The 22,519-nt window shown below is 46.5% G+C and overlaps 9 protein-coding genes across 12 annotated transcripts; 3 read left to right on the forward strand and 6 right to left on the reverse strand.

The window, feature by feature from the left end:
* Positions 1–92: 92 nt before the first annotated feature.
* flr (actin-interacting protein 1 flr) lies at positions 93–3,794 on the reverse strand. Its single transcript, XM_017079217.4, has 7 exons — positions 3,636–3,794; positions 3,177–3,298; positions 2,414–2,504; positions 1,945–2,208; positions 831–1,885; positions 620–770; positions 93–561 (listed from the first exon to the last, which is right to left on the reverse strand). The coding sequence occupies exons 1-7, from the start codon at positions 3,667–3,669 to the stop codon at positions 452–454; spliced, it is 1,827 nt and encodes a 608-aa protein (XP_016934706.1). The 5' UTR covers positions 3,670–3,794; the 3' UTR covers positions 93–451.
* A 196-nt stretch (positions 3,795–3,990) lies between these two features.
* LOC108012367 (uncharacterized) lies at positions 3,991–5,427 on the forward strand. The gene is made up of 5 exons (XM_017077721.4): positions 3,991–4,139; positions 4,232–4,430; positions 4,493–4,659; positions 4,720–4,884; positions 4,948–5,427. Exons 1-5 carry the CDS (start codon positions 4,121–4,123, stop codon positions 5,187–5,189), a joined length of 792 nt encoding a protein of 263 aa, XP_016933210.2. The 5' UTR covers positions 3,991–4,120; the 3' UTR covers positions 5,190–5,427.
* On the reverse strand, positions 5,428–7,501 carry Grasp65 (Golgi reassembly-stacking protein 2). Its single transcript, XM_017077720.4, has 2 exons — positions 7,314–7,501; positions 5,428–6,964 (listed from the first exon to the last, which is right to left on the reverse strand). The coding sequence occupies exons 1-2, from the start codon at positions 7,357–7,359 to the stop codon at positions 5,637–5,639; spliced, it is 1,374 nt and encodes a 457-aa protein (XP_016933209.2). The 5' UTR covers positions 7,360–7,501; the 3' UTR covers positions 5,428–5,636.
* Positions 7,502–8,038: 537 nt separating this feature from the next.
* Positions 8,039–8,793, reverse strand: Pfdn6 (prefoldin 6). Its single transcript, XM_017078038.4, has 3 exons — positions 8,589–8,793; positions 8,304–8,529; positions 8,039–8,237 (listed from the first exon to the last, which is right to left on the reverse strand). The coding sequence occupies exons 1-3, from the start codon at positions 8,659–8,661 to the stop codon at positions 8,159–8,161; spliced, it is 378 nt and encodes a 125-aa protein (XP_016933527.1). The 5' UTR covers positions 8,662–8,793; the 3' UTR covers positions 8,039–8,158.
* Positions 8,794–9,018: 225 nt separating this feature from the next.
* Positions 9,019–14,461, forward strand: Su(z)12 (Polycomb protein Su(z)12). 4 transcript variants are annotated; one of them, XM_036816505.3, is made up of 7 exons: positions 9,019–9,681; positions 9,746–9,792; positions 10,246–10,735; positions 10,801–11,644; positions 11,731–12,554; positions 13,227–13,397; positions 13,471–13,705. In XM_036816505.3, exons 1-6 carry the CDS (start codon positions 9,462–9,464, stop codon positions 13,391–13,393), a joined length of 2,592 nt encoding a protein of 863 aa, XP_036672400.2. In that variant the 5' UTR covers positions 9,019–9,461; the 3' UTR covers positions 13,394–13,397; positions 13,471–13,705. The 4 variants fall into 4 exon arrangements, with proteins under 4 accessions (XP_036672400.2, XP_036672401.2, XP_065720758.2 ...); XM_036816506.3 differs by having other exon boundaries at positions 13,227–13,400; positions 13,471–13,602; XM_065864686.2 differs by lacking the exons at positions 13,227–13,397; positions 13,471–13,705 and adding an exon at positions 12,982–13,157.
* A 58-nt stretch (positions 14,462–14,519) lies between these two features.
* On the reverse strand, positions 14,520–17,672 carry Rpn1 (regulatory particle non-ATPase 1). Its single transcript, XM_017077532.4, has 2 exons — positions 15,592–17,672; positions 14,520–15,524 (listed from the first exon to the last, which is right to left on the reverse strand). The coding sequence occupies exons 1-2, from the start codon at positions 17,512–17,514 to the stop codon at positions 14,688–14,690; spliced, it is 2,760 nt and encodes a 919-aa protein (XP_016933021.2). The 5' UTR covers positions 17,515–17,672; the 3' UTR covers positions 14,520–14,687.
* A 442-nt stretch (positions 17,673–18,114) lies between these two features.
* LOC108012433 (putative nuclease HARBI1) lies at positions 18,115–19,662 on the forward strand. Its single transcript, XM_017077798.4, has 4 exons — positions 18,115–18,317; positions 18,382–18,551; positions 18,600–18,870; positions 18,935–19,662. Exons 1-4 carry the CDS (start codon positions 18,180–18,182, stop codon positions 19,520–19,522), a joined length of 1,167 nt encoding a protein of 388 aa, XP_016933287.2. The 5' UTR covers positions 18,115–18,179; the 3' UTR covers positions 19,523–19,662.
* LOC108012434 (uncharacterized) lies at positions 19,635–20,904 on the reverse strand. Its single transcript, XM_017077799.4, has 4 exons — positions 20,662–20,904; positions 20,431–20,593; positions 20,142–20,364; positions 19,635–20,083 (listed from the first exon to the last, which is right to left on the reverse strand). Exons 1-4 carry the CDS (start codon positions 20,846–20,848, stop codon positions 19,817–19,819), a joined length of 840 nt encoding a protein of 279 aa, XP_016933288.2. The 5' UTR covers positions 20,849–20,904; the 3' UTR covers positions 19,635–19,816.
* A 272-nt stretch (positions 20,905–21,176) lies between these two features.
* Sras (Ras converting CAAX endopeptidase Sras) lies at positions 21,177–22,435 on the reverse strand. The gene is made up of 2 exons (XM_017078015.4): positions 21,946–22,435; positions 21,177–21,863 (listed from the first exon to the last, which is right to left on the reverse strand). The coding sequence occupies exons 1-2, from the start codon at positions 22,349–22,351 to the stop codon at positions 21,361–21,363; spliced, it is 909 nt and encodes a 302-aa protein (XP_016933504.2). The 5' UTR covers positions 22,352–22,435; the 3' UTR covers positions 21,177–21,360.
* Positions 22,436–22,519: the final 84 nt, after the last annotated feature.

Raw genomic sequence — 22,519 nt, forward strand, 5'->3', positions numbered from 1 at the left:
AATAAATGTTTAAGAAGCCAAAGATACTGTGCGTGTTTAGCTGATTCCCATCGACAACGACAACAAGAACCAAAGGAATGGAGGCTGCGAGCTATGCAAAAACTAGTATATTTCATTTCATAATACAATAATTTATGTACGCTGGCGTACTTTACATATCTTTGTGTTTCCTTTCGTAGTACGTAGTTTCAGTTGTATAAAAAAACCTTGTTAGAAAAACACAGACGCAAATGATAGCGGAGCAAAATAGTTGAATATCCATGATATGATGATTAGCAAACACTTTGGGCTTAAACTTAGAGACATGAAATGAGGTGCGCGGGGCGGGATAAAGACATAAATAGCTAAATGTAAACTCTTGCACTTAAATGAAATAATGCCAGGGCGCAGCTGGCTGCTCTCCCTGGATAAGTATAAAAATATGCTTCACGGCTGGGCTGGGCTGGGCCATTTAAATGCTTTCCACGTGCCACACTTTGGTGTTGCAGTCCTGTCCGGTGGAGATCACAGTGTTGTTGTCCAGCCAGACTAACCGAGTGATCTGCGACTGCGGATGGGCATCTGGAAAGGATAGGAAAATCAGTAACCAATAAACATTGGTTCCCCGCTAAGAACTCACTCTTGATTATGGTGTGCTTGGCCGGATTGGCCACGGACCAAATAATAATGGTGGTATCCAGCGATCCACTGGCCACCAACAGCGAGTTGGGCGACCAGGCCACCGTATTAACGCGAGCACTGTGGAAGCCCCACTCCTTGTTGTGGGCAGGCTACAAAAAAATGTATTACATTAGTACAGAAAGCAATAATTCCATTATCCAAATCATTACCTTGTACTCCTCCACCGAGTAGAGCACCACCTTGCGATGGGCATCGCAAGCCACCAGATACTTCAGGTCCGGCGAGTATGAAACATCCGTGACCGCGCCCAGGTGATCCAGCTCTACCTTGGGCTCCAGGACTCCGCCCTTGAGGCTGTAGATGTGCAGCTTTTGGTCATCACCGCCCACAGCCACATCGGAGGTGTCCGCATTGACGGCAATCGAGCTGGCCTCATACTTGATGGGCAGCGAGAAGATCTTCTTCTGGTCCTGCACGAGGGTCAGCTCCTTGATGCAGGCCAACGCAATGATGTTCTCGTTGCGCAGAATGGCCAGGCCGCGAGGCTGGCAGTTGAGCTTGACCACATAGTCGGTATACGAGTTGCCCTCCACGCTGAACTGGCGCAGACTGTCGTCGATGCCGCAAGTGTAGACAAAGTCGCCCCAGGCGGCAATGCCATTGATCTGGTTGCCATGCCCGGTGCCAGTGATGCGGTCGTTGGTGCCGCTGCCCGAGTTCCAGTTGGTCACCACGCCGTCGTGGCTGCCAGTGTAGATGGTGCTGCGATCATCGCTCAGCCCCAGTACGGTGATGGGCTTGTTGTGGCCCTTGACCACGCGAAGCGGCTTCGAAGGATCCGCCACGTTGAGGTAGGTAATCACGCCCGACAGCGAGACTGTGATCAGGTTCTCTCCCTGCCATAGGCAGGACACCTGCTGGTCGTCCACTGTGGTGCCCATCACGAACTCGCTAACCAGCTCGCGCGACTCCACCGTCCAAAGGCGGCAGGTCTTATCTCCCGAGCAGGTCAGCAGTTGGCTGCCATCCGGTTTCCAGGCCAAAGCGTAAACGCCGCCCTTGTGGGCGGGCGAGCCAAATTCGCCCACCAGCTCAGAGCTGGTGCCATCGTACAGGAAGACTTTGCCATCGAAACCAGCCGAAGCGAATAACTTGCCATCGGGGGAGTAGCGAACAGCTTGAACGAAGCGGGAGTGATCCTGCTTGGTCATCTTGAACTTGAACGGGGGTCCCTCGAACACGGCGACGGTATTGTCTTCGCTGCCTGCGTCAACGAATTTGAAAATTAGTTTATCGCTATTTATGGCCATCAAGCTAACTCACCCGTCACAATGCGGAATGGCCTGGCTGGCCGGAAGTCTGCGGAGTTAATGGACTTGGACTGGCCACTGATCTCGCCCACCGAGGTGCCTGTTTCGGACATGAAGACATGGCCAAAGCGTTCCCGTCCTTCGCCCACAGCCACGATGCGCTGATTGTCCGGCGACCAGCTGATGTCCTTGATGGGTCCTGCAATGGGCTGGAACTCATTCTTAAGCAGGTGCTCCTTGTTGACCGTGTCCCAAATGCGAATCTTGCCGGAGGCGTCTGGCGAGAGAAAGAGGAAAAACAAATAAGTAACTTTACCCGAATCGAAACCGCAGATAAGATAAAAAAAAAATCGGCTCCAAATAGGGAAATGCTAATCACTGGCCATGGCGTGACTCATGGTGGTCACGATTCTTTATGCTCTGCTGCCCCAAGTCGGGTGCTCCAGTGTGCTCCAAGTGTGAAATTGCTGGGCGAGACTTACCACCAGATGCAATGTAGAAGCCGCTGGGCGAGTACTTGGCCACATTCACTGCACACGAGTGCTCCGTGTAGACATCGGCGATGGCTGGATTCTATAGTGGGGAAGAAAGGGAAAAAAAGTGTGTACATGTTAGAAACACTTTTGCCAGAATGGAACAACTTAATGGTGATCTCAGTGAATAACATGAATAAATAAATGGTGGTTTTCTTTGGGTGGAAACAAAGTTGGCATAAGGAATTTCGTAGTCTAGAAGTCTATAACTACTGTTTTTATGAAGAAATTACAGGAATTTACACAGTTTTTAACAGGTTTACAAAGACATGGAGAAAAGATTTAGATAAAAAATATAAGAAATAGATAGTATAACATTTTCAAATGGGGGATTCTTAGGATTGAGACAAAGAAGCATAGGGGAATTTTGTTAGAATATTTACAGATTCTACGTGTGAAAGACAGACAAACAGCCGCTATGTAGAATCACTTCTAACAGATGAAAACATCATAATGATGATGCGTGGGCCGCAAACAAGCAATATCTTTGTGTGCCAGTCTGTGTGGTATGGCTGATTTTGCCGGTTGGCCTGTGGAATGGGAATCTGTGTTTTGCGCCGTATATAAAAATAAATATAGAACAGCTGCCAAGAAAGCCAGAAATCACACACAAACTGCAGCTGTCCAAAAATAAAACACCATTTGGAAAATGCCATGGATTTATGGCAGGAGCAGCATCAGCTTCTCAGGCTGCAGGCCTATATCATCTTACCTCGATGTTTCGGATGATCACCGAGTTACCATTGGTGTATAGGAAGTTCTTGCCCTTGGGATCGGCACCCAAGACGATGGGTTGGCCGCGTTGGGTGCGCGGCAGAGTTGCGTAGATGTTTTCTGCAAATAAAGCGATTATTTCGATTAGAAATGCGGAAAGCACAGATAAGGCCGGCAAATTTAAGCAGGGAGTGGGTGCAACACAGGGTGCGGCTTCTTTTTTAGGGTGGGCGGGGGTCACCAGGGTGGCTCCAATTGCCCCGCCACCCTCCCAAAAAACTTCAAAGGTCTTTCGAATGCTGCCCATGACCATTTATGGGCATAATCACAGCGCTTCCGGCGATTGCTTTCTGCTTTTACCGTTTTCGCCTGTTGACTCATCCCCCTTTCACACCGTCTCATTTCGATTGGGATCGAGTTTATGAATGTGGTTTATCATTGTGGGATGCCAACTCACTGTTTTCGTACGCCGGTGGTTGGGGTTGAGCCATTGTGGTGGTTCCTCTGTGCTTCGCTGCTAAAACGGTTACTAATTAAGGCGAATTTCCGCGGATAAATGAAAACACCAAACTCTCGTTGTGCAGTGTGACCGGATCTCGGGGCTGAGCAATTCTAGCTCTAACCGCCCACGCAATGACACCAACGCGATTCTTGTATTTAGTATATACCATCATATTTAGGGTATTCCCTAAAACGTTGTTGCGTTTTAACGATACAAACCGTTCTCCCTTTTTGTATTATTATGGGGTATTGTAATTGCCATTATTAAAATGTACACATCATTTTTACATTTTGGGTTACAAATTAGCAATATAACTTGGTTATACAAAACCATTTCTATTTATTGCGCGGAACTAGTTCCGACCACATTAGTAATGGTTCGATATTACTTGTGGCTTGCCTATCGATGTATTAAAAACAAACAGCTGTACTATATAAATAATGCCGCCGGAAAAAGCAGGTAATTATTAAATTAACTTAATTAACAAATATGATTTGTCTTTGCCACACCAATATACTTACACTGTACTATTACATTTGTATGCCATGCAGTTGTTTCAAAGAAATTCGTGTGGAGCGCCGAAGCAACAGAATGGCTCCTAGAAATGTGGCTGGAGAATCTTGGAGGCTTTCGCGGGAAGAAAAGAAAAAACTTGGATATCATGAAGGAAATGGCATACTCAATGAGGGAGTTCAATATTACTTGGGTCGAAATAAAGGCAAAAATGGACAACATGAAGAAAAGATACCGGTATGTAATGTACATGCTTTAACCACATGTAGTGCTTGATAGATAACATCTGCATCTTATAGCAACGAATTCCAAAAAGTAAAGTCCTCAGGAAAGTCCTCTAAATGGAACTACTTCTCCAAAATGCGGCTTCTTGTGGAAGATGAAGAAGATGATGATGATGATGATGTGTACGATCGCGAAGCAGAGAGAATGGCAAAGAAAGCCCTTAAAAGCAAACTAAAACCTGGTAAAGATGGTATATCTATAATTTAACACGAATTATTATTACATTACACATGCATTGCAGAGATACGTTCCATAAGAGAGATATCGCCTGAAATAAACCGAACCGAAGTTGAATACCCAGATTCGTTAACCGAATATGAGTGTCTTGAGCAAAACTCCAGAAGTCGTTCCCAAACTGAGGATTATAATGACAGCGATGAAGACATGCTATCAAACTTATACTCAAGTAAGGAAAAAGTTTACTAATCTTTTACAGGAATGTTCCCAGTTATAACCATATTCTTTGCAGAGCCAACTGAAAGAACCCATACCGAAAATATGTCAGATTCTTCCATGGAATACGATTTTCCTGAATCAACCTCTAAGCGCTACAAGCGTGATAGAGCTAGAGCAATGGGTGAGGAAATGTTGTCCCTTCAAAGGGAAACTCTCAAGGTCTTGCAAACGATATCAGAGGACCTTGCCAATTTTCATGACAAGTTCTTAAGAGCACTCAAGCCAAAACGTGAGAAACGCTCTAGATTAAGTTAACTAAGAAACTTCAATTGGTATATGTTTAAAGAATTTTGATACATATGTAAGATGCAAAATATTTTTGCCAAACTTGTATAAAATATGTTGATTTAAATTGACGATAAAAAATCAGATTTGTAATTCTTTCAAAAGGTTACCAAGCCATTGAAAGTTTCGATTCCAAGACATTTTTATAAACTGATTGTGACAGTACTAAGAGTATCTATTAAAAATTTGTTGATGTAAAGACCTTAAATACATATATATTTTTATTTATTTATTATAATTAATTTAGATTATTAATATGAATGCAATGTACATATTTTTGCATGCAGCTGGCCAACGTCTTTGCGCCACTTGTGATTTTTGCTAACGCAATCATACAAAACAGTTGATTCTCAAACATAAAAGCTTAACGACAATTTGTCCAGGTTTAGCAATTGGTCAATTGGCCCAGTTGAAGTCTTAGTTGCCGGCCTGGTGAATTGCCGGTCCCGATGATTCATTGTCGGCCGCTGGAGCAGCACTGGCTTGCGGTGGTACTGGTGGTGCGAATACATGGGCCATTTGGGGCGGCAGCGGCGTGGGCTGCGTGGGGAACAGTCCACCCATGGAGGGCTGAACCTGTGGATACGACGGCACTGTCTGGGCGCCGGCTGGATAGGAGAGGGCAGCTGGGGCCGACATATAAGCCTGTTGCGGTGCAGAGAACATGGGCACAGCCGCTGGCGCTGCCGTGGCCTGTGGGAATGGCAGCTGGGCGGCGGGTATGCCACCTAAAGTAGCGTTTTGCTGTGTGCTGGGGTCAAAAACGCCGGGAATATAGATGTTGGCTGGTGGCGGTAATGGTTGCGCTGGTGCGGGAACCTGCACTTGTGCCACGGACACGTCAGCGACTGGAGCCGGATTTGGAACGGGTTCAGCAATGTTGGCCTGCGTCTCCAGCGCTGCGGTAAGTGCATCAGTGGCTTCATCCGGATTGAAATAGGTCTTGAACAGGCTCTGTGCCGGTGGCTCAATGGTGGGTGGCCTGACCTCAGCGTTGGTGGATCCAAAAGTATTGGCCAGCGGCGGTATGTAAGGCAACGTTGGTGCGACCACAGCGGATCCTGCGGTCGTTACTGGAACACCAGCTGGAGCTGCTCCTCCACCAGGAGCAGTCAATAGCGGAGCAGAGGACTCCACAGCAGCAGAAGGTGTAGATCCACCAGCGACAGGATCGGCCTGCACGGGGATACGATGCAGATAGCCGAAGCCAATGCCGCAGCCCAGGGCTCCCTCGCCTCCCCAGGCGGTATTCGGCTTGATGGTGACCTCGCGGCAAGCGTCATCATCCAGATTGTAGACGTACATCTTGAGAGGCTGCTGCTCGTGCGTTTCGATCAGGGTGAACAGGTCGTCGTTCTCGTGGCGAATCGCATCTGCCCCGATTACATAGTCGCTGTAGGCCCGCAATCCCGCAAGTTCGGCCGGGGAGTTGGGATGCACTTCCAGGATGTGCCAGACGCTCTCGTTGGCGCCCTCAAAGGAGCAGAACCGGATGCTAACGCCAAGCAGTCCCTGGCCGCCCCAACTGTTGCTCGGTGTGAGTGTCAGTTCGCGGACCGTCTGCGTCTTGCTGGAATACACGGTGAGCCTCACCGGCTTGTCCACGTTCTGGCGCAGTAGCTCCTTCAGCATATCATTGTCCTGGTCCAAACGTGTTCCGGCAATAGCCACAATGAAATCGAAGAAGGCCTCCAGTCCAGCCTTTTGACCAGGCGAGTTGTCCTGCACTTTGAGTACGTGGTAGCCTGCGAAACAAGATTATGGTTTAATCGGAAATATATTTGGTAAAGTAAAATTGGTTAGAAGAAATTTAAATGTTAATGTAGTACCCATAGTTGTAAGTAATAACGTTTAACTTTTAGTATAATGTGTAATGACTGGAACAGACCGAAGAAGCAGAAAGAGTTTCGAATGCTATAGGATTTACCATTTAATCATAAAACTGGATCTTTTTGGGTTTAATTTTGAAGATTTATTGGGTATTTGCTAGTCGACTATCGTATACTAAGCTATAGTGTTCTTTTTTCTGATTGGACCAGCGGCAGGTTTACGTTTACGTGGTCCATGGCCATGGAGTTTTATAGACCCACTTACCTTCGGTGCCGCCACCAGGAACGTTGATGCTATGGCTCGAGCCCATCGTTTAAATGCGTCCAGTCGAGCTCTATTCCAAAACCGGGCACTGACTTTTTCAGCGCTTTATCCCCGCTTTAATTGTGCCAACAAATAATAAGTTCTGTTCTTCGTGGCAATAATTTCTTCGTAGATATTAGTGTGACCGGCAGGGCGCCAGCGCTGAAATACCATAACAGTCAGTGGGTGTACTAAGCCTAACAGCTGATCAGAATTTATTTCAAAATGTTAGGGGAATTCAAGTAAGCTATATTAGCTCTGTTGCTTCAAAATCACGATCTCTTAATAATTGTATTATTAGCAAAATCACAATCACAGCATATTTATTCTTCCTTTTAATTGTTTCAACTTAATGAAAAATAATTTTAAAAGCCCTGTTACAATATATGGGGTTACCTTTCGGATTATATCAGCTGTTTGTTCTGGTTCCAGTACGGGCAAGAAATATTTTTCTCCCATAGATCAAACAGTGCCCTTGTGGCCGCGTGAGACCATACGAATAAAATGTACTTTCCTACATACTCCTTTCAACATGCATATGTCATGACACAGTGGCGTAGGCAGACATTTTTAAAATGTTCATTAACTAAATCGAATAATGCGCCCTCTCCTACTTATTTACATATTTTGCTAGCTTGCAGATAAACCATTTCCTAAATACCTCAAACACTCGATAATGTACTCCCTTGAATGTTTCATTCTGTTTATTGATTTCAAGACGAAGTGGTCACGCCAGGTGAGTTACTAAAGCCATCAAGCTATACCAAAATAAGTTATAAATAAGGGTGTTGTGTGTGCGGGGGTCATCACTTCATCGCCGCCGCCACCTGCCATTGCTGTTGGTACTTGGCCACGGCCTCCCGATGCTTCAGCATGTCCTTCTCCCTGGAAAGAAGAGGAGGTACAATTAGTTAGCTATAAAGCTTCGCATTCCAATCACTGGCCACTCACATGTTCTCCAGAGTGTCGGTGGAGCTCTTAAGCTCCTTGGAGATGTACTCGATGCGCTTGCCGACATTCTGACGCGAATCCTCCAGTTCCTGCTTGACCAAAATGGGGCCGCAGAGCTTGAAGACCTTGTTGTCGGGTCCCAGGAGATTCAGTTCGTCCAGGACGCACTTGTTCTCGTTCAGCTGGCTCTCCAGCAGGGCTCGCTGTTTCACCATCTTCACGCAGGCTATATGGAAATTCATATAGATGGATATTCACAACCAGATGGTATTCAATTTTACTCACATTTCTGCAGGTTCTGGTATGACTCAACCTCGGTCTGCATCTTTTTGTACAACGCTGCGCTGTTCTTGTCCATTTTGATAGAGTTGCTGCGGGCGTTTTTCAGAAATTTTGGATTTTACAGAGCAGTTGTTTCACCGGTTGTTAATAATTTCGGCGAAATTCGACAAAATGCATGTGAGATGGTGATGGGAAGAAAACTCGATGACACGAAATGGCGTTGCCACTTGGTTTTGATTACTATGTTTTTCAGCACTGGGCCAAACAGCTGAGTGAAAAGTGTAGTTATAGTTCTCATTTCTCTGGCTTTATTAATAAAATATAACACAAATTAATATTGAAATAGTTTTCTAGAAGTGCATACATAAATTAGGGCAAATTTAATTGAGGTTTCCCGAAACAGTGTTGGTAAACGCCCAAGTGCTAGACAGATGCCGCATGACAGACAGAACACAAAAAAAAAAAACAGAAGCCTTTGCATTTTGACAGTAAAATAACAGTAAATTAGTTTTAACCACTGCCAAACATATAATTAGCAAGCTAATTAAGTAATTAACGAGATAGAGTGGCTGCGAATAGCAATCCTAAATCAAAACACACGCCATGCGGTCGCAGCGTTTCTAGTGCGCCCATAATAACGCTGAGACAAAAGCAAAAGATTTCGCGCCGAAAAGGAGGACGGCAAAAACACGCATAGCGTTGCGAAAAACACACAAAATCCGATTCTAAATGGACTCTGATGCGGCGAAAATGTGCCCGAACTAAAAGCGAGTGCGTGCGGTTGTAATTGTGATCCGTGGAATCCGTACCGCTTCAGTACCGCCCCCGCACCGCTCCGCCGCCGCCCTCGCCACCCCTTGCCAACACACAAACACAATGGCACCAGCGAAAAAACGCGAGAAAGACAATAATGCCGATGGTGCTGCCCCCAATGGCCTAAATGGCCTGCCCCACGGACCACCGGATGCGGGAAACGGAAATGGTAATGGTAATGGCCATGGCAACGCAGGCTCTACTGTACCGCCAACGGCCGAGGGCCAGATCAAGCTCAATGGCCACCAGCAGGAGCAGGAACTCTTTCTGCAGGCCTTCGAGAGTGAGTAGCAGCCATGGGATTATGCTCTCAAGCGGTCCTATATCATATGATATTTACCTTTCAGAGCCCACGCAGATCTATCGCTACCTGCGCAATCGACACGAGACTAATGTAAGTTCACAAGGTCCGAAAACATGACCCAGAAACATAGGTATCCCAGAAAATCTCTACCAACCAATGGTTAAATCTTTATGTTTCTCATGATAATATGAGAAACTGACTAGAATCATCTTTAAACATCAAAAATCAGACGAGATTCTGTAAAATCAAAGTATTTTTGAACCCTATTTTCATACCATCCATAAAATAAACTAAAACTGAGGCATTATTTCCATTTAAAAAGGATGAATGATCAGAATCACACTGTATATAAAAGAATCCTATAAATTAACCACATAGTTACCAATAATCAAAGCCAAAATCTCAGAAAATGTACTTTAACATACCGAAAGCTAAGCATTTTCTAAAACCAATCGCTCCCAGAACAGTTCGAGATTTCTGGTTCAACCCTCATAGCCCTCTAAACCCCTTAAACCTCTTATTAATTCAACACTCCCAACGCAGCCCATCTTCCTGAACCGCACGCTCAGCTACATGAAGGAACGCATGTCGCGAAACAACAAGAAGCGGGCCAGCTTCCAGGTTAACTCTATGCTGGACAGCATTACCCAGAAATCGGAGGCGGTGAGTCAAAACTACCTGCACGTCATCTACGATTCGCTCCACGAGAAACTGCAGTCGGCGACGCCCAACGATTCTGGCGAGGATTTGCTGCAGGAGCAGCTGATGTGCGAGGCGGGCGAATCGGTGAGTGTGGAGACCACTCTGTACAAGATCACACGCAGCAAGCGAAAGGACAGCACCCTGGACTTCCAGGAGCTGCTCAGCAAGAGCTCGCAGATCGTGTATAATCCAAAGGATCGCGTGGGTGAGCATGCCACAATCAGCATTCCCCTGCAGACTATGAGGCCCATGGGGGAGCAGCACACCCTTTACAAGCTGCTCTTTCGCATTAAAGTGCTGGCGCCTAGCTCGTGCAATGATGAAAATTCAGGTGTGTTTTCATCCAGCTCCTAGCTTGTCCCAGCCTAATCCAATGCTCTTTTTGATGTCCTTTAGAAACTCCTCCGAACAAACGGTCACGTCGAAACGAGAAGATGTTCGGCTCGGAGCTGATTTTGTACGAGAAGTCCAGCGGCTTCATTACCGAGGGCGAGTACGAGGCCATGCTGCAGCCTCTCAACTCCACCAGCATCAAATCCTTCTCACCAAAGAAATGCACCTGGGAAACGATGCCCGACAGCTACATTCCACTCTCGCTGACCTACGATGTCTACCAGCAGAGTCCCATGCTCAAGTTCCATCTGACGCTATCCAATGAGCAGCTGCCCGAGATCATTTCGGCGCCGGAGCTGCAGCGTTATGTCCAGCATCTGGATGCGGTGGCCGAGATGAATCACAATAACAACAACTACAGCAACAACAATAACTGCAGCGGATTGAAGAATGGGGGAGGCAGTGCCTTGTGCAAATCCACCCCAGAGCACATTCAAATCGTTTACAATTTTATGTACAGCAACAATACGCGCCAACAGACGGAATACACTCAGGAACTGAACTGCCCATGGTGCGGACTGGACTGCCTGCGTCTGTACGCCCTGCTGAAGCATCTGAAGCTGTGTCACGCCCGCTTCAACTTCACCTACCAACCGGCTGGAAGTGGGGCGCGCATCGATGTAACCATTAATGATGCCTACGATGGCTCGTACGCTGGATCGCCTTACGACTTGGCCGGACCGTCTGGTTCTTCGTTTGCTCGCACCTGCGGCCCCGTGCGACGGACTTCGGTTACTAGCCTTATGGTGTGCCGGCCAAGGCGACAGAAGACCTGCCTGGACGAGTTCTTGGAGCTAGACGAGGACGAGATCAGCAACCAGCGATCATACATTACGGGTCACAACAGGTAAGTGGCTATTAAAGTTTAGATATCATCAGTAGAGTAGTTTATAAAATCTTGAGCTATTCCACAAACTAACTTAATCCTTTCAGGCTCTACCACCACACGGAGACTTGCCTGCCGGTGCATCCCAAAGAGCTTGACATCGACTCCGAGGGCGAGAGCGATCCGCTGTGGCTGCGTCAGAAGACCATTCAGATGATCGACGAGTTTTCCGACGTCAACGAGGGTGAAAAGGAGTTGATGAAGCTGTGGAACCTACACGTGATGCGTCACGGATTCGTGGGCGACTGCCAGTTGCCGATCGCCTGCGAGATGTTCCTCGATGCCAAGGGCACCGAGATTGTGCGCAAGAATCTCTACCGAAACTTTATCCTGCATATGTGTTCGCTCTTCGACTACGGACTGATTGCGGCCGAGACGGTCTACAAGACGGTGCAGAAGCTCCAGGGCCTGCTGAGCAAGTACGCTGCCGGGCAGGAGCTGATGCAGCGCCAGCGCGAGGAGCAGCTCAAGTTCTGGCTGGACGTGGGTATGCACAAGAAGCAGGAGGATCCCAAGACGCTCAAGTCGCCGCAGAAGCCAGCTCCACCCGCAGATCAGGCATCTACCTCCTCAGCATCTACCTCGGGCAGTGGAGCGGTGACCAGCTCGATGCAGCCGCCCAAGCGGATGCCGGCTCATCTGAAACGAGGCGGTGCGGCGGCCGCCACAGGGAATGCGGGAAAGGCAGCCGAAAATGGCAGCAACGGCAACACCAACAACAGCAAGAACGTGGCCAAAAAGAGCGCCGATCAGCCGCTGAGCACCCTGGCCAACACTCGGGAGCGGCGCTCCGATCCTGGCCAGAAACGCAAAGTCGGCGGAACGCAACCGGCGACAACGCCCGCGTCAAAGCGCAAGCTGAGCGCCAAAGGTAAGTGTCCCGCCAGCTAGCAGGAGCATTGTCTCATCTCCATCGTAGTCATTCGTTATTGGATACTGTCATGGCTTTGCGTTTATGCTGTAACCTGAATGGGTTGCAGTCTGCAGTCTAGAGACAGTTGCTACGAATAATGCAAACTTAGCTTAGCTTTTGATATAAGTTTAGCTGAAAAAAGCAATTTCAATTTAGAATCTAACAAGAAAAGCTTGAGTTATCCTGTCTGACAAATCGTAAAATAATTTAAAGTTGTTAATTTAACCACCCGTGTTTATTTCACTACGCTTCTTAAACTTTGTAAAATATTGCTTTTTTTACCAACGGAGCTTTGTTTGCATTTATCGAAAGTCCATGCCAGGTATCATAATTCCTCTTTAACCAGAGCTGTAGAAACCGAAATTAATATAAAGTCCTCCTGTAGTTATCTCTAAACTAATCGTTAACCATACATCAAAGAAGAGGAATTCGTACATGCATCTTCATATGTACATATAAACCCAAATAATGCATCTAACCATCGTCATGAGTTCACAATGAAAGTCACCGAGCAGAAGCAAATCAAAAATTCTATCAAAATTTATCCTTTGGACTTTTATCTTTTGAACCCTTTTTCTTTGGACTTTAACTCAATTCCTCCTCTCAATGTGAACGCGCGGTCTTTGGCAGATGTGGATCAGGCGGCGGATGTGCCAGAAGTGGTGGCCCACAGCGATAATGCTGTCGATGTTGGTATTAATGATGATGATGATGATGATGATGATTGTGGCCAAGTTAGTGCCGTGGCCGTTAATGGCATTGCGAACCCAGTTGACGACAACTGTGTGGGCAATTAATTAAGTAGTAACTTGAATTGCATTGACCGCTTGTCTAGATCCTCGTTAATTGTTTGTGTGTTTGGACCATTGTACAGATAATATAGTGCTAACCAAGCGGCAGCGCTACAGCGACGGAAGTGCCGGGGCAGGAACCGGAAATGGAACTGGACACGGAAGCGGAAACGGAGCCAGCCGCAACAAAAGCAATAACAACACACTGCCAGCAACCAGTAACAGCAGCAGCAGCAAGCGACCCATTGCCCGGCGACGCTCCTCATCGGAGAAAAACAAGGCGAGCGGATCGACGGGAAGCGGAGCTGCCGGTGTCCGCACCAGGCTATCGGTGCCGGCCAAGTACGAGAGGCGCTGACGCAGGCGCCGCCGCTGCTGCTGCTGCTGCTCCTCCACCTCGACCTCCACAGCCACCTCCTCCTCCACCTCATTCATCGCCTCCCGTTAGTTAGCCAAGGCCAGGCAATTTCTACAAACCCTTTATCTTTATTGCTATTTTCTATTATGTTGTTTTATATTTTAGTCGATTTATGATGTTGGACATTTTGTAAAAAAATTTTTGTCGGATTTCGAATTGACCTCAAAAATGTTCACTTCGTTCGTTGCTTTTTTTAAATACCGACTCTGTAAGCCACTTTAGTTCTACACCAAAATCGTAACCTGAAATCAAATATATTTAACTCTAATTTGCCAGTTACTTAATAATACACAATATACAGGGCTTTTGGAAAAGAGAATTCATAAATGATTTGAATTAACTCGATTACACCTCACATCTTGTTCGGAAATGTAAATGCACCTTTTGTGGCGAAACAATGAGAGAAATTTATCATATGTAATTAGTGCAGAGTGTATACATATATCTATATTTACAGCAATAAGCAAATCTATTTTTAAAGTACAATTCGTACGATCGAAAAATAATTCCAAAATCCAGCTAAAACACACTATCACTAGAGCCTACAAACCTACATTTAAAACATACAAGCATAAATAAAAATTCACTTCAAACACACAAAACTAATTTTGCTAAAAGCCACTGAATAAAGTATGCATATATATTTTTACAATGCATTTAACATGGCTTTGAATTGGTTACAAAAATCAAATGGGTGAACAACAAAACGCGTAATAAAAGTGTATACTTTCGTTTTTATTTTTTATAAGTAGATATATTTTCGTATTAATGACATTTGAATCAACTGCCAATAAGGGGAACAAATAATTATTGGGAGTTAGAGTTTGCTGAACTTCAATTTCTCGCATATGACCTTAAACGTTAAATGTTTGAATGCACTTTCTATTTCACAAAGTTGGGGTTCTTTTTCAGTATGACGAAGCCCTCCATGACCGGAGTGAGCGCCAGATACTCATCGGTGGCAAGCTCGGCGCGCTCGCCGATGGCCAGCAGGACGGGCGTGGTGTGGGTCTGGAAGCCGGTGATGGTCTTGGGCTTGCCAGCCTGACCCACCACATCGATGGCAATGCCGACGCGAACGGGCACCTGCAGCTGGTTAAGCTCCTCATCGAAGGTGATCAGCATGCGGGCCTGCATGGCAGGCACCAAAGTGTAGAGCAGATAGTGCGATCGGTTCAGGATCAGGTTCTTCACGTCTAGCAGGGACACCAACGTGGCCATCAGACCAGCGACGGCCATGGGGTTCATCAGCTGGCGATCGCTGTGGTAGGGACTCAGCGACAGGGTGCCCTTGCCCAAGTGCGTCAGACTCTGGGCGATGCGAACCATGAACAGATTGCTGGGATCCTTCGAATGGTACTGCGCCAACTGGCGGAGCATTGAGGCCAGACGGGCGTTATTCGTGCCGGCGCCCACCAAACCCATGGCAAAGATCGCATTGTGGGCCACCTCGGCATCGCTGTCGTGCGAGAACTTACTAAGCGTGTCGATGATGTTCAGCTTCGGGTTGGAGGCGGATATCAGGCCCAAGGCCAGGGGCACGGCCCGTCGGATGGCCGGCTCGCAATAGCGCAGCAGGTTGCCAAAGGAGCGGTATGCCATTTCGGCGCCAATGTCCTCGCCCATGGCGATCAGAGCAATGCCCAGCACGGCGATCGACTGGGTGGCCGACAAGTCCTTCTCGCGCTCCTTTTCCTTCTCTTTCTCCTTCTCCTTGTCCTAAAATGAAGCACAATTTAAGAAGTTAGCTTGGTTTTTCCTATCACAACTTGAAAAACAGTTTTACCTTGTCCTTGCCCTTGTCCTTCTTGCTTTTTTCTTTCTCGTCATCGGCACTCGCGGTCTCGTAGTGATCGGAGCAGATGTGGAGCAGCTGTTGGATCTTGAGGACGTTGCCAGTGCCAGCATATGCGCAAATGTCCACCATGGTGGTGGCCATGCTGCGGTGTGGCTCCTCCAAAACCTCCAGGGTCATCATCACTGCCTCGGTGGACTTCTGACGGCCCAAGTACAGCAGACCCAGTCCCAGGAACAGGAACCTGGTGTAGGTGTCCTTTAGATCCGACTTGGTCAGTCCCATGATGGTCTGCAGCAGGATCTCGGTGATCTCCGCGTTGCAGGAGCCAACACTTATCAGACCCAGCGACAGGGCCGTGATGCCCAGGATCTCCACGCTGGCCGAACTCTTGTTGTTGCTGCCGAACGAGAAGACCGTCTTCAGGGTGTCGATCACAATGGAGCGATTGGAGCCAGCATAGGCTATGCCCAGGCCAAGGATGGCGCCAACGCGCATGCACGTGTTCTGGTTATCAATGTAGTCGGAGAGCAGGGCATGGGCCGGATCCACTTCGTTACGGATGCCGCAGTTGACAATTCCACAGGCTAGCAGAGCGCCGGACTTGATGTTGTCGTCCGTGGAGTACAAGTACTTGTCGATCATGGTCAGACCGCCATCCACGTCCCACAGAAGGATCAGACCCAGCGAGGCGGTGGCCGAGAGCATGCCGTGCTCCTTGTTCTTGTACAGCCACTTGTTGCCGTCCTCCGACAGCAACTTATCCACACCAAAGCCAGCGTTGACGAAGCCATTCACAAAGCTAGCGGCCAGATTCTGCTTGGCGGAGTCCACCTGGATGGACGCAAAGCGAGAGCGTGAGTTGTCCAGATGCGACTTGTAAATGTCCTCCGGCGTTTTGGGCTCCATGATATCCAGTTCGCGGGCCAGATTCAGGAAGTGCTTGTTCAGATTAGCATTGGACATGATCTCCATGAGGTCATCGTAGTCCGGCACCGACTCGTCCAGCTCCAGGCAAATCTGTTGGCGGGCCAGCATGAAGGCCAGCTGCTTCTGCATGGCCGGCTCCTTGGGCTCCTTGAAGATCTCCCCGATCTTGTCCATGTCGTTGAGCATAAGCGCCAGTCGCATGGCCTGGGTGTGCTGGTTGAACTTGCGCGACAACTGAAGGGCAGTTTCCAGAATAATGGTGTTATCCGGCTCGGGAACGTAGGGATAGCAGGACTGCAGATAAAGGCAGACGCGCGGATAGGCCGACTCGTCCACGTAGTCGCCCAGGAGGTGCAGGTGATCGATTTCGATCAGCAGATCGCAGGCATCCGCCTCGGCGTTGTGTTCCATGTTGTAGGGAATGATCTGCTTGACCAGTTCGATGAGCTGCACCCGAAAGTCGCCCGTTGTGTCGTGATAGTGGGCGGATATCTCGCCGGACAGATGACGCACATACTCGTGTCCCCAGTCACCGATGCGCTGCTTGCGATCGCAGAGGAATCGGTAGGCTAGGCAATCCTTGCCGCTGCCCATGGTCATCGAGAGCACCGAGATGATGTCGGCGCACAGCTGGCGAGCCTGCTCATCGGGCATGTGCTTGTACACGGTCTTCATGGTATCGTAGTGCGGGCGCATAAACTTAAGCGGCTTGGGCACCGAGGTCATCGACGTGGTGGAGGCCCGTATCAATTTGGCCATCATCTCCAGCGTCGGCTGGTAGAGCTTCACGTCCGGTTCCTGCAGGTGCTGCACCAGCAGCTCCAGCTCCTCCTGCAGCTGCTGATCCTCGTCGGAGAGCTCCGGCTGCTGCTCCTTGTCCTTGCCATCCTTCTTCTCGTCCTTCTTGGCCTTCGGATCCTTGGCATCACCGCCCGTGGCCGCCGGTTGCGGCTGCTTCTTCTCCTGCTTGGTCTCGCCCGTCATGTCTGCGTTGCTGCCTTGCGATGCCTACTATTTCCACAACAATATGTATTTTTCTCTATTTAATTTTGTATCCACTGTGAGTCGGCGATTACTTTTGTGCCTTTTTTTTCGTTGTTGAAACAGCAGAATTACACAGCGCTTTTTTTGAGTGTGACCAAGGGTTGAATGCCAAGGTAAACCGCTTTGTTTTCTCTAGTATTTCGGTGCTCAAATCTGCGCGACAGTACGGTCACACGCGAATGTTGGGGGTGTCTCGGCTGACTTATCGATAGCAGCTGTGTCTATGTGGGTGTATCGCACATACCCTGTTGGAAGTTTGGCAACGCATTCCGATGTATCTCGTTTCTAACCCTTCTTGTCAAATGTTTTCGTTGGTGCATACAGGCCCATTTTAGATAAATGTTTCTAGGTGCATTTCAAAATGCCAGCAAATTAATCATTTTTTGGACCCGCGTCCGTGTAAATGAACTGGGCATGGGTTCATCACTTTTGGAACCGGTTTTTGGAGATCATCTAATAATGAAAGAACGTGTTCCAAAATGCATTAATTTCCAACTGGGTATCTGGTCGATGCGCCGGTCAGTGTTGTTGCGACCAACAGCTAAAACATCAATGTGATGATTTAAAAACAAAAAAATTAACAAAGCGCGTCTTAAACAATCAGAATGCTTAATTCAAGGAAAGCTACAACTGTATTTGCTTTTGGATTGGCGACTTGTATTTTGGAGCTTGAACGGCAGGAAAAACAGCAACAACGCCGCAACAAACAACGGTTCAGACCATATTTAAAAAAAAGGGGAAACGTAAGTATTACTGTTTAGATAAACCGGTATATGTATTTAATACCATCATATCTTAATTTTACAGCTTGAAAATTTGTTGCAAAGTCCAACGGTGTTTTTTGAGAATTTCCACATGTCAGAGATAACTTTTAACGCGCTATTTGGATTGGTGGAGAAGCACCTTGTCTCAAAAAGGAATACTGACCCCAAAACTATATCTATACCACCAAAAAACCAATTGGGGATCATTTTACAGTAATTATTATTGATTATCCAAACATTTCCTATAAATTATTTGTTCAGATTCCTTGCTACAGGGGAGTTGAAACGACACTCAGGGTATAGAAACCACATCAACACACAAGACTTAAGAACAATTCTTGAAGAAGTATGCGATTCAATATGTGAGGGGCTGCAGCACGAATTCCCCAAGTGGACAACCGAGAATATGCTCAAGTGGGCAGATGAATTTGAAAAGAAGTACAAGTTTCCAAATTGCCTTGGCGTCGTAGGAGGAAAACATGTGGCTATTAAGAAACCATCGAACAGTGATGATCTTTTTCTTAACTACAAAGTATGAGTCTTATAATACTCAATATAATTCATTGATAATAATACATGGATTTCTGGTATCTTAGGGCTTTCATTCGGTTGTCATTGTGGCTATCTGCGATGCCTTTTATCGGTTTACCTACATAGATGTTGGTGCCTTTGGCAAAGGGGGAGACCAGCATGCCTTCACCCAAAGTAAGCTTGGAAAGGATCTACTATCGGACAAGCTGCCATTCCCGAAGGATAGTATGCTAAATGACGACGAAACTCCTTACTTTATAGCCGGCAACGATGCATTCCCCCTCCACTTGCGCCTGATGAAGCCCTATTATGGCAAACACCTTGATGTGAAGGAACAGGTTTTCAACTCTAAGCTAAGCGACACTCTTCGTTGCATAGAGAACGCGTTTGCTATTCTGAGCGCCAGGTGGATGGCTTTCCAACGCACTTTGCCGAACCAACCATATGAGGCACAAAAGATAATCGCCGCCTGTTGCTACCTCCACAATTTCCTAATGCGGGAAAGTCCCGAAACCTACACCATAGCACCTGATTCTGAAATCCCGCCGAATACAGTAATGACCGAATTACGACCGTGTCGCCGAGGTCGACCTCTCGATTATTGCAAGGAACAACGAAATAACTTGAAAGAATATCTCAATAGCTGTGCCTAAAATTGGAATACTGTTAACGACATTTATTTAGTTACCTATTCAATAACACTAATTTAAATGCTTCTCTGTAGAGATCCGAATGCATTCTTTAAGATTACACGTTGTCTCAGGATTAAATAAAATATAAAATATTAATTTTATTTCGGAATGGTTTAACTTTTTTTGTCCATTTAAATAAGGTCATTAAAATTAAAAAAGGCAAGAAATGATTGTTAGGAATTTAAAAACACAAAAAAATAGTCTTTCACTTTCTTAAGTTTATATAGTAGGCATTTAAAAAAGATGAATTAGGTCTTATCTTTGTTGATCTTGAGATTTAAATGCATCCTGTTCGGCCCAGAGGACTTTAGTCATTTTTTGCTCAACCACATCCGCCAACTCTGGAGGCATTTTATCAAGCAGCGACTCCCAGTAGTCAAAAATGGGTCTCCTCGGAGCAGTCTTATTCTCGCTCTGAAGGAATTTACTTAAAATGTCGCACATTTTTTTCGCAGGTGTTGGAGATGGTGACGATGACGATGGCGGATCAAACCTTTTCCTCTTTGAAGGCCTATTTTCTTCCTGTGGAAAAAGATGTTATGTTCTTATTTGGTTGAACTAATGGGAAATAATGTCTCACATATGTGTGCAAAGAGTCACTTAGATCGTTGTCGACTAAATCGTTGTTAGTCCCGTTCTCGTTCTCTTCTCCTCGGATGCTGTCTCCACCATCGGACCCCATTAATTTTGAGTCCAAGAAATCCGGTTGATCCGAGAACTTCATTTCGAGTTCCTCATACTGATCCTGACCCTGATCCTGTGAGGCCTCCGCCTCATCTGGAGCATACGTAGAACTTCGGGTCCTTTATATAAAACAAGTAGTCAAAATTAATAAGGGGTACATAAAAGTATTCTTGAGAAGTACCTACCGTTGTAATGTAGTTGAGCCTGGCAAGAAGGCCATGTGTTCAGCAAATTTCCACTCCACGTAATCCTCATCTTCTTGGGTATTTCCACTTTTCGACTTTTTTGTGTTGCGATAATACTTATAGCTGTCTCTCAGGGACTTCCAGGCAGCCTTGCAGCTCTTAACTGCAAAATAAAATCATATTATTATTAAAAATACTTTAGAAAGATCAGAATAGTCTATGTGGCCTTACCATCTCTATTTACTTCTGCAGCCACTCTCTCCCAAGCCTTTTTCAAAAGTGGCCCATGGAAGTGCCGCTCGTGGTTTGTATCCCAAAGTATTGGCTTAGTCTGCACCGATTGGATTAGCACAATCTTATCATCTGTTTTAAATTCCCCCAGCCGGCTTTTGTGCGCTCTTTTGTTACTCCCATTCATTTTTCGTGTGGTACCTGTCGAAACGTGAAGTCGTTCGTTTTGCTTGGCTAAAACAGGGCTGCATTAAGAACCTGCGATACTATCGATATATTGCTGTTTTATGGTCTGTTCAGACAGGCGGCGCGTTTTAAAATGGTTAATGATTCTGAGGGTCTCCACTAGTTTACATTTTAATAACACTTTATTTTTTAATTAATCTAACAGAACTTTAAATATTGCGTTTTTTATTTTATTTTCTTAAGCCCAATGAAAACATTGCGTATTTAGCCCATGGGTCTTCTAAACAATCTCGCTACAATTTACATAATCGGTCTCCAAATTAATTACATTTTCTTTTGTATAAAACATAAATGGGTTTATTGTGCATGCAGTCATCTTTTTTGATATGAAATTTATAACTAAACATGATTCGTACATACAAAAATACCTATGTACATTCACATAGCTTTACCTTGTCATATGGCAGCTGTTGATAAGGATAAAATAATTCAACTACTACCTTAGATATTTTACTATGTGTTCCAGTAGAGCGTGTTTTCATATAACGAAGGAACAGTAGCCAGAGGCAGCAGGAAGATCCATCCTGCAAACCCGGCTATGTAGAGGACAATGGCCACTACTCGTCGCCACAGGTCCTGCTGCCAAAGATCCTGCAGATCCGGCAGACCCATGTGGTTGCAGAACGCGTGCACCAATATTGGAGCCACAACATGACCCGTTCGGGCAAACAGGAAAGCCGAATAAAATCCAAACAATGTGGTGTAGATGAACTGGAACAATCCAATCAATAGGGCAGTGCTCAGCTCCACTCCCAAACTCAGTCGCTCGGCAATGTGATGCAAGTGGGCCACTCCAAAGAAGAGCGGCGTTATGAAAACGGCGACGAGGGGCGTAAAGCTCTGCAGGATCAGGGGCATCATGCAGGCTCGGAACACGAACTCCTCGCTTAGCGGAGCCATCACATGGTTGCGCACCCAGATGATGCTGTTGAAGGATCCTCGCCAGAAGTCCAGATCTAAAATGTAAAAGAGTGAGGTTTAGATTTCAATAGGATTAAAGATTATAATTGATGGATGAAGTGCATATTCATGACATACCAAAGTAGGAGCGTATGGACTCGTTCTGCAAGTTCACGAAGATGGGTCCCAGGAAGAGTAGCACCGTCAGTCCGTAGGGTATTACCACAGCCTGCCACAGTCCCTCCAATCGGAAACCCAACAGCTTGGGGAATGGCTCCCGGCTAAGGAGTTCCGGTGACGAGAAGAAGTAAACAAAGAGTGGGGCCACCAGCATCACCATGGAGACGCTGGCGAATCTTTTTTTGATCGTCGTTGGATGATCCCGGTTGTGTTTGGTGCTCCAAATGTAGAGGCTTCCCACGTAGAGCACCGCCAGAACGAAGCAGCAGGTCACCGAGGTGACCACCGGGATTTGGGGCAGTGAATCGTGGTCTGCATTTTCCTTCATGGTAACTCCGACTTCTATCTCACTCAGGTTTTTCATTCAATGTAGGTTAATCGTCATTCTTCGGTGAGCATTAGATAGCCAAAAAAAAGTACACAATACCAGCTGAGATTAGATAAACAGCTGATTGCAAAGATGTGACCGTTTCTAGGATTCGCCATACCTGGCCACATTGATTTGTGATAATAATTTTTTAGTGCGGCGGCG

The sequence above is a fragment of the Drosophila suzukii genome, chromosome 3, assembly GCF_043229965.1.
Source record: "Drosophila suzukii chromosome 3, CBGP_Dsuzu_IsoJpt1.0, whole genome shotgun sequence".
NCBI lineage: Eukaryota > Metazoa > Arthropoda > Insecta > Diptera > Drosophilidae > Drosophila > Drosophila suzukii.

Excerpts from the sequence above, each read along its gene's own strand:
- flr (XM_017079217.4), bottom strand. The coding sequence starts at position 3,669 with ATGGCTCAACCCCAACCACCGGCGTACGAAAACA. Across the intron at positions 1,886-1,944 it reads GCCATTCCGCATTGTGACGG|GCAGCGAAGACAATACCGTC; the intron begins GTGAGTTAGCTT and ends TCGTTGACGCAG. Across the intron at positions 562-619 it reads CAAGCACACCATAATCAAGA|ATGCCCATCCGCAGTCGCAG; the intron begins GTGAGTTCTTAG and ends TATCCTTTCCAG.
- LOC108012367 (XM_017077721.4), top strand. Across the intron at positions 4,431-4,492 it reads AACATGAAGAAAAGATACCG|CAACGAATTCCAAAAAGTAA; the intron begins GTATGTAATGTA and ends TGCATCTTATAG. Across the intron at positions 4,885-4,947 it reads GCTATCAAACTTATACTCAA|AGCCAACTGAAAGAACCCAT; the intron begins GTAAGGAAAAAG and ends TATTCTTTGCAG.
- Grasp65 (XM_017077720.4), bottom strand. The coding sequence starts at position 7,359 with ATGGGCTCGAGCCATAGCATCAACGTTCCTGGTGGCGGCACCGAAG. Across the intron at positions 6,965-7,313 it reads TCCTGGTGGCGGCACCGAAG|GCTACCACGTACTCAAAGTG; the intron begins GTAAGTGGGTCT and ends CTTGTTTCGCAG.
- Pfdn6 (XM_017078038.4), bottom strand. The coding sequence starts at position 8,661 with ATGGACAAGAACAGCGCAGCGTTGTACAAAAAGATGCAGACCGAGGTT. Across the intron at positions 8,530-8,588 it reads ATACCAGAACCTGCAGAAAT|CCTGCGTGAAGATGGTGAAA; the intron begins GTGAGTAAAATT and ends ATTTCCATATAG. Across the intron at positions 8,238-8,303 it reads ACCGACACTCTGGAGAACAT|GGAGAAGGACATGCTGAAGC; the intron begins GTGAGTGGCCAG and ends TCTTCTTTCCAG.
- Rpn1 (XM_017077532.4), bottom strand. The coding sequence starts at position 17,514 with ATGACGGGCGAGACCAAGCAGGAGAAGAAGCAGCCGCAACCGGCGGCC. Across the intron at positions 15,525-15,591 it reads AGGACAAGGGCAAGGACAAG|GACAAGGAGAAGGAGAAAGA; the intron begins GTAAAACTGTTT and ends GCTTCATTTTAG.
- LOC108012433 (XM_017077798.4), top strand. The coding sequence starts at position 18,180 with ATGCTTAATTCAAGGAAAGCTACAACTGTATTTGCTTTTGGATTGGCG. Across the intron at positions 18,318-18,381 it reads ATTTAAAAAAAAGGGGAAAC|CTTGAAAATTTGTTGCAAAG; the intron begins GTAAGTATTACT and ends TTAATTTTACAG. Across the intron at positions 18,871-18,934 it reads ATCTTTTTCTTAACTACAAA|GGCTTTCATTCGGTTGTCAT; the intron begins GTATGAGTCTTA and ends CTGGTATCTTAG.
- LOC108012434 (XM_017077799.4), bottom strand. The coding sequence starts at position 20,848 with ATGAATGGGAGTAACAAAAGAGCGCACAAAAGCCGGCTGGGGGAATTT. Across the intron at positions 20,365-20,430 it reads GGCTCAACTACATTACAACG|GACCCGAAGTTCTACGTATG; the intron begins GTAGGTACTTCT and ends TTTTATATAAAG. Across the intron at positions 20,084-20,141 it reads GTGACTCTTTGCACACATAT|GAAGAAAATAGGCCTTCAAA; the intron begins GTGAGACATTAT and ends CTTTTTCCACAG.
- Sras (XM_017078015.4), bottom strand. The coding sequence starts at position 22,351 with ATGAAAAACCTGAGTGAGATAGAAGTCGGAGTTACCATGAAGGAAAAT. Across the intron at positions 21,864-21,945 it reads GTCCATACGCTCCTACTTTG|ATCTGGACTTCTGGCGAGGA; the intron begins GTATGTCATGAA and ends TTTACATTTTAG.